Source organism: Callospermophilus lateralis, chromosome 1, assembly GCF_048772815.1.
Source record: "Callospermophilus lateralis isolate mCalLat2 chromosome 1, mCalLat2.hap1, whole genome shotgun sequence".
NCBI lineage: Eukaryota > Metazoa > Chordata > Mammalia > Rodentia > Sciuridae > Callospermophilus > Callospermophilus lateralis.
The window spans coordinates 126,338,947-126,357,107 of NC_135305.1; the positions used below are offsets into that span (position 1 = coordinate 126,338,947).

General features: G+C 42.3%; 1 protein-coding gene across 6 annotated transcripts; it reads right to left on the reverse strand.

Moving 5' to 3' along the window:
• Positions 1-325: 325 nt before the first annotated feature.
• Znf140 (zinc finger protein 140) lies at positions 326-17,653 on the reverse strand. Of its 6 annotated transcripts, none has more exons than XR_013089172.2 (5): positions 17,376-17,653; positions 15,076-15,202; positions 14,769-14,867; positions 2,150-3,528; positions 326-1,438 (listed from the first exon to the last, which is right to left on the reverse strand). XR_013089172.2 is itself a non-coding variant. In XM_076838447.2 (5 exons), exons 1-4 carry the CDS (start codon positions 17,382-17,384, stop codon positions 2,375-2,377), a joined length of 1,389 nt encoding a protein of 462 aa, XP_076694562.1. In that variant the 5' UTR covers positions 17,385-17,653; the 3' UTR covers positions 326-1,686; positions 2,347-2,374. The 6 variants fall into 6 exon arrangements, 5 of the variants coding, with proteins under 5 accessions (XP_076694562.1, XP_076694571.1, XP_076694548.1 ...); XM_076838447.2 differs by having other exon boundaries at positions 326-1,686; positions 2,347-3,528; XM_076838456.2 differs by lacking the exon at positions 326-1,438 and having other exon boundaries at positions 1,823-3,528; positions 14,769-14,864.
• Between the last annotated feature and the right edge of the window lie 508 nt (positions 17,654-18,161).

An 18,161-nucleotide genomic window follows, 5' to 3' on the forward strand; every position in this document is an offset into this window, starting at 1 on the left:
TAATTCCAAGATTTCAGAACCAGAAATCTAGGAAGTTCTCAGACAGAGGGCAGATTACCAATGTTAAATGCAAAGTGAAGCTCTAGGTTGGATTATTACCACACAACCAGCATTTACTTCACTCACACTGAATATACTGTTGCTCTAACCCCTTATCTTTCTGCATTCAGAGTACCTTCCTGTCTCAGTGCTGAAGCTTAGTTTAATCTTCTTTTGGAAGACTTGTAAAAACTTGACTGAAACACAGTAACACAGGGAGAAGTTTACAGCATCTATGAATTTTCCCAAATAGTACATACCTACTTTACCTGCCCCTAGATGAACAAAGAGCCCAATCAACACCTCTCCCACTTCCCTGGTGCTGCAAGGGTCCCCTACTCTTTACTTGGCACCCTCCTTCTTGTGCTGTCCCCATGCTTCTTTAGTTTCATTACATGTTAAATTCCATAGGTTATTTATTGAAAACCAAATATAATATAATTATCCGTGAGTAAACTTAATATTCATTTATATCACAGTTGACAAGTTTTCTATAAAGGTCCATATATATCTCTATTGCATATTCGTCATCCTTTTAAAATAAAAATTAAAAAATAAACAGACATTTAAAAATTGTAAAAACCATTCTTAATTCACAGGCCCTGATCTGGACATGGGCCACAATCCCCAACACCTGACTATATTTCACACAAGTCAGGTCCCACTGAGTAGAGAGCAGGTGGTTCCTGGATCTGAATCAGATAATGGAATATATTAGGTAAACCCTTAAGTATATAAAATATCAACTTAAATAAAGTGTTTTCATGTTCTCCCTAATATTGACAGCTCAGGTAACATGATCTTCACCCTGATACAGACTACCAACTACCTTAGAAAATCAAATCCAATACTAGATACCCATCTCTATCCAGGCATTATCAGTGTTTGAGCCAGACTACAGTTTTCAGATCAATATCAGCCTCTCCTAAATGAATCTTATGCAAAGCTTTGGGACGCTTCAAAATATGTATACAAAAATGGCATAATGACGAAAGCTTCCAGAGAACGCAGCCCTTCTGATCATGCATGCAGAAGTCTAGTGGCATGTAAATAAGGCTCTCCAGGACCAGATTATTCTAGGTTTTATCTCCTAAAAAAGTGACTCTGAACATGTGAGGCACTGGATTTGATCTTCAACACCACATAAAAATAAACAAATAAAATAAAGGTATTAAAAAATGACTCTGAAATGAGATATTTATCCATTAACACCTTTTACAGATGTGCAGCTACTATAGTATCAGTGCTCAATAAAGTTACTCCTATTTACTGATTCCTTCTATGAAATTGCTTACCTTGCTGATCAAAGCAAACTTACCCTGAAGGTGTGAGCTGTGCCAGCTGGGCAGCTGATCATGCCAAAAGGCTTATATGTGTGCTTATGAGAAAACTGTTCTCTCTGTAAATGGAACAAAAAAGGGAAACTGCCTGGGAAATTTGCTGTGATGCATCTTCCATTTCAGACTGTCTTAGTTAGATTCAAGGATAAACAGGAGTTAGCATAACTTTAAAACCAAATTCTCTCATTGCAAAGTTAAAACCAGAAAACTCCTAATGTTCTGTGTTTGTATGATATTCCTATGAAAGCAGAGCACTCTCCTTGTGGATGTCAGTATCGTAGTAGTTATACTTTCGGAGTCACATATGCTGTGGAAGATGAGCAGGTACAAGATTAGTTTAGTAAAAGCCAAAAGGTTTATTCATAACTTCCTCTTCTGAATTCACTTTTTTAAAAAATCCCATCTCCCCCCACCCCAAAATGAGACCCTTCCCCACACTGATTCCACCCAAGATGACTGCTCATTAGAGTAGTTTTTCAACATGATTCCCTCATCTGAGCTTCAGATACTGCCTTCTCTCCTTCAAGAGTATTTAAAATTTTAATAAATACTGCATGGAAAATACAGGAATTCCCAAGCACTGTGTTTCTATGCATCACTTCATTTATGTACTTTCTGATGTCCAAAGTATCCTTTTCTAAAGCTCTTTCTTACCATGCATCTGTCCTGGCTGAACTAACAGATGAAGAATAAGGACTGATATCTCAAATAAAAGTTTCCTCATATCTTAATAGGAAGGAATTTACAAAAGTAGAGTGAGAGACTCCTACCAAATGAAGAGTATTCTCAGTGTTATAAGAACAATTTCCTCAATAGTGATTTCATCTTCTGATAGAGAATGAGCAGCTAGAATGGCTTTCCCACAGATTTTGGGACTCTTCTGCAGGATTTTGAATAAGGTGTGGATCACATCTTCACTTTCACACAAGGCTTCTGAGAGTTGTCTGAAGGGAAAGTGAGGCATTACCTTTTGCTGTTTACTGATGAATTTGTTCTTAGGTTTTCTTTATAGTGTGTTCAGCAAGAAAAGAGTGGTAATTAAATGAATTTTCATAAACATAGGGGTTGTCCAGTGAGTGTGTTCTCTGGTGCTTAGCAAGGTTTGAACTCCAGCTGAAGGATTTGTTGCACACTTTGCAAATATACGGCTTCTCTCCAGTGTGAGTCACCTGGTGCAGAATGAGGGAGAAGCTCCTATTGAAGGCTTTGTTGCACTCAGCACAGGTGTAGGGCTTCTCTCCAGTGTGGGTCTTCGTGTGCTGCGTGAGAGACGCATGCCAAGTGAAGACTTTTCCACATTCGTCACATTCGTAGAGCTTTTCTCCAGCGTGGACTCTCTGGTGTTTCGTGAGGAACGAGTGGCAACGGAATGCCTTCTGACACTCAGGGCACTCGTAGCGGGTCTTGGTCATGTGTATGCTGTGATGTCGAGTGAGGTGTGAGGAGCGCCGGAACGCCTTCCCACACTCAGTGCACTCGTAAGGCTTCTCTGCAGTGTGTGTCACCTGATGGCGAATAAGTTCAGAGCCACTGCTGAAGGCCCTCCCACATTTCCTACAAACATACTGCTTCTTCCCTATGTGAATCCTCTGATGTCGGGTGAGATTGGAAGCACGGCTGAAGGCCTTTCCACACTCAGTACATTCGTAGGGTTTCTCCCCAGTATGTGTTCTCTGGTGCTCAATGAGGAAGGAAAGGTAACTAAAGGTTTTATTGCAGTCCTTACACTCGTGAGGTTTCTTCCCTGTATGTATCATCTGATGTTTCACCAGGTTTGAAATCTGGCTAAAGGTTTTGCCACATTCCTTACACACATACGGTTTCTCTCCAGTGTGAGTTCTCTGATGTAACACGAGGGAAAACCGCCGACTGAATGTCTTCCCACACTCATGGCATCCATAGGGCCTTTCTACCGCACAGATACTCATGTGTCGAGGCAGAGCTTCTTGGTGAGGGTCTGCCACTTTCCCAGTACATCCCTGATTTCCTTGAAGTGTGTCAGGACCACCCTTGCATTTCCAGCTTCCTTTAATGCTGGAATACATGGGACCCTGGCTTAGCACTCTTCCCATCATCAAATACTGGGATGAGTCATCGTGAATGACATCTTCTGGAGAAACTTCTTGGATCTCAACATTTGATTCTGACACTGAAAGATACAAAAAAAAAAAAAAAAAAAAGCAAATAAGGCAAATTTTTTTTTCTGTATTAAGTAAATTTAAAAGCCATTCCTTTTATTTACTTACTTACTTATTTTGAGACAGGGTCTCACTAGGTTACCCAAGCTGGGCTTGACTCATGATCCTGCCTCAGCCACCCAAGTGGCTGAGATAGCAGGCCAGACTTGGCTTATTCTCACCACCATTGCCCCATCTGTTTTTTTTTTTTTTTTAATATTTTTTAGTTGTAAATGGACACAATACCTTTATTTCATTTGTTTTTATTTTATGTGGTGCTGGGGATCAAATTCAGAGCCTCACAAATGCTAGGCAAGTGTTCTACCACTGAGCTACAGCCCCAGCCCCTTCTATTTTTTATTCTGAGACAGGGTCTCACTAAGTTGCCAAGGCTGGCCTCAAACCTGCAATCCTGCCCTAGCTTTCTGAGTTGCTGGGATCACATATGTGTCACCACACCCAACTCTGCCATTCCTCCCTTTTTGATGAGAGAATTGGGGGGAAATTAAAAATAAAATTTAGCAATTCCTTGGCTTTCATAGCTGCTATATTTAGCTGTGAAGTCTGAGCAGTGTGCCCAGTAATCAGAAGAGACAAGTTTAAGAGAGATATGGACACCCAGGGGGAAAGACCACATGTAAGTAACGAAAGAGAGGGGGACAAAGACACAATCATCCAGGAGACAGATGTTCATGAAGGACAGGACTTCATGTTCAGGTCTCTGTTCAAACTGCACTGGTTGCCAGAATGATCTGAAAGTGGCAAGTCCATGACGCTGCTAATGAACACTGCAGGTGTTCTTCAGGTCCCACAAGACATCCAACTGTGGGCTGAGTGCCATTTGGAACATCATACAATACCTGTGCCAAGTGGGAGGAAAGAAAAGGTTTCTCCAAGAACTGCACACCGACTTAGCCTTCTGTGCGGACAGGAGGCTCAGCATTGGTGCAGGTGTCTTCCCATCCAATACCTTTCACAGACAGGCACGGCTTTGATTTCCTCAAGCTTGAATTTTAGGAAGTGACTTCATTTTTCATTTGGAACAAAATTTTATAATATAAAACTGTGATTTATGTTCTTTGTGATCCTAGGAATGGAACCCAGGATGCTTTACCACTGAGTTGTACCCTAGTTCTTTTTATCTTTTTTTTTTTAATATTTATTTTTTGTAGTTGTAGTTGGACACAATAACTTGATAATTTATTTATTTATTATTTTTATGTGGTGCTGAGAATCAAACCCAGGGCCTTGCACATGCAAGGCGAGCGTTCTACTGCTGAGCCATAACCCCAGCCACCTTTCTATCTTTTGAGACGTGTTCTAGTCAGCTATTTTGTTGCTGTGACTCAAAGATCTGACTAGAATAGTTGTAGAAGAGGAAAAGTTTATTTGAGGGCTCACAGTTTCAGAGGTTTTAGTCTAAAGAAGGCAGGCTTCATTCCTTGGAGCTCAAGGTGAGGCAGAACATCATGGCAGAAGAGTGTGGTAGATGGAAGCAGCTCACATGGTGATCAGGAAGCAGAGTGAGACTCCACTCTCTGGAAACAAAATATACACCCCATAGCCACAACCCCAACAAACCACTTCCTCCAGCCATACCTTACCTGCCTCCAGTTACCACTCAGTTAATCCCATCAGGGATCAATTCACTGATTAGGGTAAGACTCTCACACCCCGATCATTTCTCCTCTGATCCTTCTTGCATTGTGTCACACATGAGATTTTGCAGGACACCTCATATCCAAACCATAACAAGACAGGATTTTCATTACATTCCCCACGCTGGCCTTGAACTCACAATTCTCCTGTCTCAGCCTTTAAGCTTCTGGAACTACAGATATGCACCACCAAGTTCAGCTGAAGGGGTTTTTAAAAAAATATATTCAAATCCTCACTAGGCAGGTGGTGCATGCCTGTAATCCCAGTGACTCGGGAGGCTGAGGCAGGAAGATCACAAGTTCAAGACCAGCTTTAGCAACTTAGTGAAACCCTGTCTCAACATAAAAAACAAAAAGGACTGAGGATGTGGTTCAGTGGTTAAGCACCCCTAGGTTAAGTCCCCAGTACCAAAATAAATATAAGTGTGTGTGTGTGTGTGTGTGTGTGTGTTTTCAAATCTTTATTCTTAGGAAATACACAAGTATGTAAGGTAAAATACCATGATATGTATAATTTATTCTCAAATGTTTCAGGAAAAATGTAAACCAAATGATAAGGCAAATGTGGCAACATGTGAGCCGTGTAGGTAAAGGGCATGTGGACATTTTTTGTGTTATTCTTACAAGTTTTCTGTAAGTTTAACATTATTTCTCAATAACACATTTAAAAATTCACTATTCTCCTGGGCTGAGGATCTAGCTCAGGGGTAGACTACTTGCCTATCATGCATGAGACCCGGGGCTCTACCTCAACACCACAAAAAATAAAACCAATTCATTTTTCTTTCTAACATAGTTTGACACATTTTGAGGGGGAAGGAATGCTATTCCATATTATCACTGTTAACTTTTAGGGAAAAGTAAATAGACCTTATGTCTTTTACGGGGGAGGTTACCTGGGATTGAATTCAGGGGCGCTCGACCACTGAGCCATATTCCCAGCCTACTTTGCATTTTATTTACAAACTGGGTCTCACTGAGTTGCTTAGTGCCTCACCGTTGCTGAGGCTGATTTTGAACTCGAGATCATCCTGCCTCAGCCTCCAGAGCCGCTAGGATTACAGGCATGTGCCTCTGCACCCAGCAACCTTGTATCTTTAATGTCTGTTTTAGTAATGAATCAACATCTGTACCTATGTGGTACGCACACAGAAATACAGGATGATTACAAGAGGGGAGACAGCAAAATAGCTTCTGGAATAATGATCTCAATAAAGAGAAAATTAAATTCCTTTCCTGCCGCTTTCATAAGCCAATTACACGTCTACTGAGTATCTGTGTAAGAACCGTGGGGTTACTGACAAATTCTCTTCAGAAGCTGAGAAAATCAGTAAAGAGAACACAGAAGAAAACATTAGCTAATGATATAAAATCAAAAGAATACATTCATTATATTTAGAGTAAAAATCATAAAAAAAAGATGAAGTATGAAAATCTATGCCACAGAAAAGAAAGGCTTCATCAAGGAGACTAGTTAGAGCTGAAATCCCTGAATAAATCTGCACATTTAATGATACTGGAAAAACCTGTATTAATCACATGGATCTAGGATCATTTTTGCCTATGAGTCCCCAAAACAATGAGTAAAAAAACACAACCAAGAAAACCAGGTTTAAGATATTAACATACAAACCACATGTGGTAGCACACAACTATAGTCCCAGCTACTCAGGAGGCCCTAGCAGGAGGATCTCCAATCCCAGGCCAGCCTGGGCAACTAAGCAAAATCCTGCCTTGCTGGAAGCCAGGCATGAATTATGGGTCTGTTGAGCCAATACAAGACAGGGAGGCCACTTTTCTGGGTACTCCTGGTTCGAGAAAGCCCACGCCATGCTGGTGCTCTGCCTCAGCTCCAAGCCCTAGGTTCAAATGCAGCTGCCAGAGACGGTATAACCAGCCACCAAACAACTTGTCTTCCCATCCCCACCCTGTCTTCCTCAAGAAGCCTGTCACATGGAAACTTCTGATGTACTTCCCCTTAAATAAAGGATCTTAAATAGGATTGTTCAGTTCCAGTTCCTCTCAGGAGGACCCACCAGGTATCCCACCTTTAAATCTAATTTCTGGGTTTTTTGTTTTTTGGGGTTTTTTTTGCTACAAATAGAAAACTAGAACTTTATTGGTGAACTTACACTATTACCAAGGAGAGTGAGGGTGAGAGGAGCCAGGCTTTTTAAAAAGTGTCTGTTGTCTTTTATTCCTTACTGATTTTTTTCAGACTTTATATTTTCCCAGATAGTATACATTTCCAAGCAGTAATCTGCTCTACTGGGGTGCTAGTAGCCTCAGCACTGCCTCAAGAAATAGAAAACAGCTGTGAAAGTAGCCCAGTGTCGAAGAGCCCTGGGTTCAATCCCTAGTACGGGGGTGAAGCAAGAGGGTATCAAAGAAAAAAAGAATATAGAAAGAAAAACCATGCCAACACTGACCAAAAGAAAGAAAGAGTGATTACAATAATTTCAAACAAAGCAGACATCTAAAGAAGAGCACTGCATAAGAAGAGTCCTCAAGGCTGGGGTGTAGATCAGTGGCAGAACATTTATCAAGAATGTATGAGGGGGCTGGGGATGTGGCTCAAGCGGTAGCGCGCTCGCCTGGCATGCATGCGGCCCGGGTTCCATCCTCAGCACCACATACAAACAAAGATGTTGTGTCTGCCAAAAACTAAAAAAAATAAATCAATAAATATTAAAATTCTCTCTCTCTCTCTCTCTCTCTAAAATAAATAAATAAATAAATAAATACATAATGTCAAGCCATGATAACATATTAAAAAAAAAAAAAAAAAAGAATGTATGAGGCCCTGGGTTCCAGCCCTGGAACCCCCAAAATATTATTACAAATAAAGAATGCTCCTAGAAAACATTATAATTCTTAGTGTGTATTCACATCACAACAGAATATCAAAATAGGTGGGGCATTTTATACCCAAAAGGAGAAATACAACTGGACGCAGTGGCCACACCTGTAATCCCATCAGCTCAGGAGGCTGACGCAGGAGGATCGTGAGTTCAAAGCCAGCCTCAGCAACAGAGAGACCCTAAGCAACTCAGTGGGACCCTGTCTCTAAATAAAATTCAAAATAGGGCTGGAGATGTGGCTCAGTGGTCGAGTGCCCCTGAGTTCAATCCCCAGTACCCAAAAAAAGAAGAAACAGAAACAGATGAATCCACTATCACAGTTGAAGACAATTGAAGACTTCTCTATCACAAATGCAAAGATCCAGTAGGCAGGAAATCAATAAGGACACAATTGACGTCAATGACACGTTTAACGCACTAAGTATAACTTCTATAATGTTCACGCAAAAACAGAGTACACATTTTCTCAAGCTCACATGGAACTTTCACCAAGACAGATCACATTCTGAGTCATAAAACAACCTTTACACATTTGAAAGAGTAGAAACCATGACATATCCTCCCAAGACCACAGCAGAATTAAATGGAACAAGAAATCAGTGAACTAGAAATAAAAAACAAGGGTTAAATGGAAAATTTCCAAATACATGGAGATTAAACAACACACTTTTAAATAACACAGAGGTCAAAGAATAAATTGCAAAAAAAAAATTTTCAAAATACTTTGAAACAAATGAAAATGAAAATAGAACTTACCAAAACTTAGTGGAATACTGCAAAAGCAGCGATTAGGGGGAAATACACAGCAATGAATGCATCTATGTATTTAAAAAGAAAGATTCAAAATCAATCCACTTTAAGAAGCTAGAAAAAGAGCAAATTAAATCCAAAGTAGGCAAGAGAAAAAGAAAAATTGGAGCAGAAATCTGAAATTGAAAATAAGATATTGGATAGGGAATGCCTCAGTCTGGCTGGGCACAAATCACGAGCCACTGAAGCAGGAACAAACTTTATTTCTGAATTCCACCAGCACACTCCACACAAGCTCCCCGGGAACTCCCCAAATGCCACGCCGCTCCTCCAGGAACCCCCAACCGGAAAGTCCCGCCTCCGGCACTTCCCCAACCAATGAGAACTCTTCAGGAATCCCCGCGAGAGCTCAACCGGAACTCAATGGGAACTCCACGAGAACTCAAAAGTCATCATCTTAATGGCTTGCTGGCGTCACCTCTAAACCTCTACTTCTGGCAAAAATGCCATGCGTCATCCTGACTCGGCTATGACCCTCAACAAGAGAAAATAGAAAATCAATAGTTAACTAAGGAAAAAAAGAGATGACACAAATAATGGTGGAAAAGGGTCACTTCATATCCCCTGAACATTAAAAGAATAGTAAAGGAATGTTCTAAGCAACTCTGTGCCTATGAATTTGATAAACTCACATGAAATGTCACAATTGCTTAAAAGACACAAACTGTTAAAACTCAGACAACCTGGGCTGGGGCTGGGGCTCAGTGGTAGAGCACTGGCCTACACATGATCCTTAGCACCACATAAAAATAAATAAAATAAAGGCATCTGTCCATCTACAACTGAAAAAAAAAAAAAAAAAGATAACCTGAATAGGCCTGTATCAATGAAAGAACTACATCAATAATAACTTTCCTGAACAGAAAGTACCACGTCCAGATGGGTTCACTGGTGAATTTTTGCCAAATTCTCTACACTCTCTTTCAGAAGACAGAAACAAAGGGAATACTTCCTAACTCGTTCCAGAAGGTCAACATTACCCTAATACCAAAGATATTAGAAGAAAATTATAAGCATTGTCTCCCATGAACATCATGTAGAAATCTTCCCTGAGTAGTTGGCTCTCTGTATCCACAGATTCAACCACACATCAAAAATATTCAAGAAAGGGCTGGGGTTGTGGTTCAGAGGTAGAGCACTCGCCTAGCATGCGTAAGCCACTGGGTTCAATCCTCAGCACCACATAAAAATAAAATAAAGATATTGTGTCCACCTACAACTAAAAAATAAATGTTTAAAAAAATTCAAGAAAACAATTACTGAACATGTATATAGACTTGTCATTATTGCCCAACAACAATACAATAAATTCCTGTAGAATTCATGCTGCGTCAGGCACTATGAATAACGTAGAGGTGATTTAAAGTGCACAGGAGGATGTGACAGCTCATATGAAAACTCTATGCCATCTGAGCATCTGCAGGCAGACAGTCCTGGATCCAACCCTCCACAGGTCTAAAGGGTTACCTGTATTAGCAAGTCAGACCCAACAGCGTATAAAAAGAACCACACCCAGCACCAAGTGGGACTGATTGCAGATATGCAGGGCTGGTTCAGCATTTGAGAATCAATTACTGTAACACAACACACGAGGCAGAAATCACAAACCACAGATACGAAAAAGCACCTGCCAACTCCAAAACCCACTCATGACAACTCCTGGCAAAACAGGAATGAAGGGGAGATCCGTCAACTTGATCTAAAACCCACAAAGCTCAAGCTGACATCATGCAGAATGGTGAGAACTAGGAAGCTTTCCTGGTGAGACCAGGAGAAGAAGGATGTGCCCCCACCACCGCCTTTACACATGACACTGGACATCCCAGCCAATACAGCAAGACACAACAGAGAACACAGTCATCCCTCTGTATCCACAGGGACCAGTTTCAGGACACACTCTGGACAATAAAATCCATGGTGCTCAAGTCCCTTTATATGAAATGCACTACTGTAGCAAGGGACGTCAATAACGGGGAAGTTGTATATGTGTGGAGACCACGGCTGAATGGAAACTATCTGTATTTTCCTCTCAATTTTGTGAACATAGGGGCTGGGGATGTGGCTCAAGCGGTAGCACGCTCGCCTGGCATGCGTGCGGCCCAGGTTCGATCCTCAGCACCACATACAAACAAAGATGTTGTACGCCGAAAACTGAAAAATAAATATTGAAATTCTCTTCCCCCCCCCTTTAAAAAAAATTATAAAACAAAAATTTTGTGAACATAAAGGCATCCTAAAGTAAAGTTTGTTATTTTCAAAAAATCCTTTCAGTATTTACAAGAAAAAAAAAAAATCAGTCTAGAAAGGTTTGGGGTATTTTTATTGCTACAACAAAGTTTAAGTGATATAAATACACAAATTCACTAGCTTTGGCTGTAGAGAAGCAATATAGCTTGTTAGCAAGGACTGGGGAAAGTTAGTTAAGAAAAAAACTCAGTAATGATTACACAGGAATTTTACAAAGAAATTTAAAAATCTCTCCAGGTAACTCCTAAATATCTAGTTTAGCTCAATATCAGCATCACCTGGTAATTTGTTCAAAATGCAAACCTGGCACTCTACCCCCAACCTACTCACAGAATTTCTGGGAGATGCCCAGGAAGGATTTGGTACTTCTCCAGGTGATTTTTGTGCAGACTAAAACTTGAGGAGCACTGAGATGTCTTTCTTCAGCTCCATAAATGATACTCAGGTGTCCCACAGAGACCCAAAACACAAACTGATACACTCTTGAGCCCCTACACAAACTTGCTCATCATTCCCTTCTTAGGAGATAATACTACCAAGCAAATGATGATGCCAACCATAATTCCTGAACCTTCTTCATGTCTAGTCATGTTCATCTATTCAATTACTATGTCCTGTGGATTCTATGTCCTTATTTTGTTACCAATCTTTCTGCCTCCCTCGACTACCTAGATGTCTCTATTGATCTTATTAGAGCTAGACTAGGTTATGATAAAAACTTTTAAATGTGAAGTGTTTACTTTAGCCAAGCATGGTGGCACACGCCTGTAATCCCAGCATCTCAGGAGGCTGAGGCAGGAGGATCATGGGTTCAAAGCCAGCCTCGGCAACTTAGCAAAGTCCTTAAGCACTTTATCAAGATCCTGTCTATAAATAAAATATAAAAAGGGCTGGGGATATGGTTAGGGTTAAGCACCCTGGGTTCAATCCTGGTACCAAAAAAAAAAAAAAAAAAAGATGCATGTTTATGAGTACACATCATTACTGTCTCTGTGTGATATTTCACAATAAAGAGTTTTCAAAAAAAGATAGAGCCAGGCACGGTGGTTCACAGCTATAATCCCAGTGGTTCAGGAGGCTGGGGCAGGAAAATCCCAAGTTTAAAGCCAGCCCCAGCAACCAGTGAGGCCCTAAGCAACTTAGGGAGACACTATCTCAAAATAAAAAAAATAAAAAGGGCTGGAGATGTGGCTCAGAGATTAAACACCCCTAAGTGCAATCCCTAGTACTAAGTACCCCCAAAAAATGTAACAGGAAAGCCAGACATGATGGTGCACACCTGTATCCAAATTACTCAGGAGGCTGAGGCAGGAGAACCACAAGTTCAAGGCCAGTCTGGACAACTTAATGAGATCCTGTATCAAAACAAAAAATAAAATAAAGGCTGGGATGGGGGGCATAGTTCAGTGGTAGAGGACCTGCCTAGCATGCTTAAAGCCCTGTTCAATCGCTAGTACTGGGAAGAAAGACAAAATTTCCAAGAGCTACAGTACAGTAGTGAAATCCGAGCAATTCCTCCACACTGTCCCTTTTCTTACTTCCCCAAAATGTGATCGCATTGGTTTTGGATTTTGTTTGTTTATTTTTATTGCCCAAAAGAAGCCAGATGGCAAATGCCTATCACCCCAGCTACACAGGAGGCTGAGGCAGGAGGACTGCTAGAGCCCAGGAATTTGAGACCAGCTTGGGTAATGGCAAGACCCTATCACAACAACTAACTAAATGAATAAAAGTTTAGAAAAAGACATCTTTACTGTTTAACTTGCATTTGAATAAAGTCCCCTGTACATGTTTTCCCACTTGACTTTAGTCCACATCAGCACCTTCTTCCTAAGACCTTCTCTGTATCCTCTTAGAAGTCTCTGTACCAGGACATTAATGCCAACTACTCTCCTGACAGCAAGAGATGTTCTTACAGCACATCTCCTGTTCCCTCTTCAGGCCTTATATGCTGCTGTTTCCTAAACACAGATGTCTTCCTTTTTCCTCAATAGGACCATTCTCTAAAGGTCATTGTGCCTCTAGTAGACCTCTGATTCAGCACCAGCTACAGAGGTTACAGAACTTTTTCTAAAGACATACAAATATAGATTCATATTTTTTCCATAATAAATTTTCAAGAGTGGGCATGGCCATATTTATTTTTAAAGAGGTTCATCAGCCAGGTACAATAGCACATGTCTATAATCCCAGTAGCTTAGGAGGCTGAGGAAGAAGGATCATGAGTTCAAAGCCAGCCTCAGGAACTAGTGAGGCCCTAAGCAACTTAGGGAGACCCTGTCTCAAATTAAAACATAAAAAGAGTTGCGGGGCTGGGGTTGTGGCTCAGTAGTAAAGGGCTTGCCTTACATGGGTTCAATCTTCAGCACCATGGAAATAAAAATAAAGGTATTGTGTCCATGTACAACTAAAAAAATTTCTTAATGTTAAAAAAATTAAAAATAAAAAGATGGGGCTGGGGCTCTATGGTTTTACACCCCTAGGTTCAATCCTCAGTATCAAAAAAATAAAAATAAAGATGCGTCTGATCAGCAATTGCATTGCCAACCAAAGGTGAGGAAGGCTTTCAGAGCCATTCTCAGTTTATTTATGGCTTCAATTTTTACCTCTTTGTGTAAGATCCCTAAATCTGCATCTCTAGCCTGAACTTTTTTCTAAGATACATTCCAACAACCATGGCTGGACACCTTCATTTGTATCATCCTCTAATCCCATCAAGTATATCTCAAACTTATCTGTCATCTTTTTTCTAAAACCAGGATTTTCCTGGGGCTAGGGTTGTGGCCCAGTGGTAGCACGCTTACCTAGCATGTATGAGGCACTGGGTTCCATTCTCAGCAGCACATACAAATAAATAAAATAAAGGTCCATCAACAACTAAAAAAAAATTAAATAAATAAGTAAAAACCAGGATTTTCCTGTTTTTTGTTTTCTTTTCAATCCCTACCCAGAATATTCCGGCCTAAAATACCAACTTGAAATTCCTTCTCTCATTGTGGAACTGCTAATCTCTAACTCATGTTACTTAAAAACACACAAAGGCCACAAATTCTTTGATAGTTTCTACAATTTTATATATCCTTTAGTCTCTGTATTGCCTGAGAGAAAGTCTTGACAAGATTAAAATTTCAGTAACTATTAATACATGAATAAATGAATCGATCATCAACCAGCCAAACAACAATGATTTAATCTTTCCAAGATGACTAAAAAGAACAGCACTTTAAACTATACATGACTCTTATTTAAGCAACAGACACATTTGCTGATTTGAAGGAAGAAAGGTGAGATAGCAGGAGGCACAGTGTGAGACAGCAGGAAGCACAGTGAGGCCAGGCCTGGCAGCCACACTGCATCCCAACAGCCCAGGAGGCAGAGGCAGGAGGGTCACGAGTGGAAGCCGCCTCAGCAACTCCACAAGACCCTGTCTCTAAATAAAATATGAAAGAAAAAAAAAAAGGGCTGGGGATGTGGCTGAGTTCTCTCATGTACACTGTGAGCAAGACTTCATCATCTCCACATCGTTGGTATGTTTGTGGGAAAATTCCCAACTTGCATTCTAAAAGTATTGCCTTCTCATTGACTAGTGGTGTTGTTACTTTAAAAACTTTCCCTGGCAGTTTCTACCTCACCCACCTGAAGGGAGATCTCTGCTCACATCTCCTTTTCCCAGCCAGGGCTCTTTCCCTTGCTCCAATAAGGAAACCACATCTGGCTTAGGAATGGAAAGACCTGCTTACAGAAAACAAAATAAATTCAAAGTCAGTCCTTAAACTCTAAGAAAAAAGGGACCATTAAAATAAATAGCACATTGAAGTATGAAAAATTTGAAGATTTGATGATGTTATACTTCCATCTGATGAAATAATTTGTAAAAATCCATTTCCAACATCTATAATGAAGATAAAATTGTGGCCTGATGGCAATTGAGAGGAATACTCACCCAGTGAAGCCAGATGGCTGTAGTTCTCCAACATTACACATCTATACAAATCTCTCTGAGTAGGCTGAAGCCAGTTCCACTCCTCCTGGGAGAAGTCTACAGCCACATCTCTGAATGTCACCGATTCCTGAAATGACACAGATGTCTTCACAACCAAGACCTGCCTTGCTAGTCCCTGATGAGTCTCACTGTGGAGAACGGAAAATGTGCAGAGTAGTGACAATGAGAGGTTCCAGAATTCTAAGTATTTTTCAACTAACAATCTAGCTTCTCCTACCCTCCCACACTAGGGATCCAACCCAGGGCCTCAAGCATGCTGGGCACTCACTGTACCACTGAGCTACCCAGGGCCTCAAGTGTGCTGGGCACTCACTGTACCACTGAGCTATACCCCTCAGACCCTTTTATTTTGAGACAGGGTCTCACTAAGCTGCCCACACTGACCTAAAACTATGATTCTCTGGCTTCAGCTTCCTGAGTAGCTGGGATTACAGGTGTACACCATAATGCCTGACTCTGCTTAGCTTATTGTTTTGTTCAAAAGAAGAAAACCGCAAGTGATTTGTTCTAATATGATTTAATTTTGTTCAAGATTTAGGACTATATACATGAACAATAAGAATTTCACACTCTAGTTGAAAAAATTCTTAAGATATTATATTTCATACTGGGCACAGAACACACCTGTAATCCCAGCGACTCAGGAGACTGAGGCAGAAGTATTACAAGTTCAAAACCAGCATTAGCAACAAATGAGTGCCTAAGCAACTTACCCAGACCCTGTCTCAAAAAGAATTTTTTTAAAGGGGGCTAGAGATGTAGTGCAGTGTTAAGCACCCTGGTATCCCCACCAAAAAAATACATTTCATGAATGTTATCAAATAAACAATGTCTGTTTTCCTTAGCAACAGCCTATCTTAAGATGATTTGGCCTGTTTCACGGTAATAACTAGCTGTAGCACATAGCAGCAACACCTCTGAAATGGGACATGTGCACTCACTTTTGCTAATGTTGTCCCAAAGAAAGAGTTGTGAAGCATAACAGCAGTCAACAACATGCTTCAGAGGCTGGTTTTGAACTACTTAAGTGATTCGCCTAATTAACTCTTAAGATATTAATGGGAATTTTAAAAGTCCCAAATTTTGAGCTAGAATGGAGGTCAGAAGTAGAGCCCTTGTCTAATGTGCGCAGGGTTCTAGGTTCAATCCCTAGTGCATAGCCAAAAAAAAAAAAGAAAGAAAGAAAGAAAGAAAATTCTAGAACTAGTGGCAGCATCAGATTGATGGCAGTTATTTTTTAGTTTCAAAGATTTTTAAAAAGTGACAAAAGGTTAACTAATAAAGGAAACAGTAAGATCCTCCAGATAGCTTCTGGATTTGGAGACAACAGTAACAAAAAGTAGGACAGGCATGTGGAAGCAAAATCTGGTGCGTTAATTTGGAATGGCTGACCCTGTTATGCCCACTCCTGTGAAACACAATAATCAGACAAGCATTTAGCCCAAATGAGATAAAAGCAATCAGTGTTCCTTGATAAAAGCACTTAATGTCAAATCTGAAAAATGAGTTCTGTGACTTCGGGAATTTTGCTATTGCTGCATCCTCCAGACAGGTGGGGCCATGCATCAGAATCACTTGGAGGGACTGTGAAACCACAGCACAAGGTTTCCCATCCAGAAGGGAGGGGGTCTCCAGAACTTTCCTCCATTAAGTACCCAGGGGCTCCAACAAATCACCTACAGAGCTGCTGAAAGATCCTCCCTAAAGACTTGGGGAATATGTGAGCCAGCAGCCGCGGAAGGGTCGCCCAGAAGGTGAGCGTTCCTTCCATCAGCCAGGAACAGCAGCATCTGGAAAGATACCTGCCCTCTCCTGCCACCCAGCCTGCAGTCCAAGAGCCCGGCTAGGGCAGAGCCTGCAGTCCAAGAGCCCGGCCAGGGCAGAGCCCGCAGTCCAAGGCCAGGGCAGAGTCGCGGTCCAAGAGCCCGGCCAGGGCAGTCCCCGCAGTCCAAGGCCAGGCCAGAGCCGCGGTCCAAGAGCTTGATCAGGGCAGGGCCTGCAGTCCAAGGCCAGGGCAGAGCCCGCGGTCAAAGCCAGGGCGGGACCTGCAGTCCAAGAGCTTGGCCAGGGCAGACCCCGCAGTCCAAGGCCAGGACAGAGCCGCGGTCCAAGAGCTTGGCCAGGACAGAGCGGCGGTCCAAGGCCAGGGCAGAGCCGCCTGTACTACTCGGCCTTCCCGCGCACTGGCGACCCGAGCCTGAGCCAGCTGCGCACCCGAGAGGAAATGGGAGTCAGCTTACCACAGACATGGTTCAGGAGGCTCCGGGAAAGAGCGGTGCAGCGCGAAGCCGACTCGGTGGGGAGCCGCGAGCCTCGGGGGCCGGCGGGTGCTCCTTCTTCGCAGCAACTTAGCCAGGACGCCGCCTCCTCCCCTGCGGCGCAGCGCAGCTTCCGCCGAGGGACACCGCTGTGGGACAGGTCTCCCGACAGGAGGACAATTCTGCAACAACCAAGCACCGGCCTTTGCAGCACCAACACAATCACAATCAACTCTCAGCTTAGTAGGACCTCCTTGACGCTCTACTACAACTCCCAGCATGCCCAGGGACCCTACCAGGAAACCGGAGCCCAGAGAACTTGCCTCCTATAGGCTCTACTACAATTCCCAGCATGCCCCGGGACCCTACCAGGAAACTGGAGCCCAGAGGACCCGGCTGTACTACAACTCCCAGCATACCCCGGGACCCTACCAGGAAACTGGAGCCCAGAGGACCCGGCTCTACTACAACTCCCAGGAGGCCCCGGTACCAGCCACAAAACCAAGGACCAGAAAATAAGTCTCCCCGATGACCTTCTACAAACCCGGACAGTAACTCCTAAGACTGAAAACCGACCCCAAGGGACCACACTCCCTGTGTCCCTACACAACTGCCAGCCCGCCCTGGACTCCAACAGGAAACCAGAGCCCAGAAGACCACCTCCCTGAGGTCCTACCGCAGCCCCCAGCCTGCCGGCCGACAGGAAACCAGAGCCTTGTGACTGTTACAGCAGTAACAGTCTGGCCTGCCCCTACAGAGCTGCTGAAA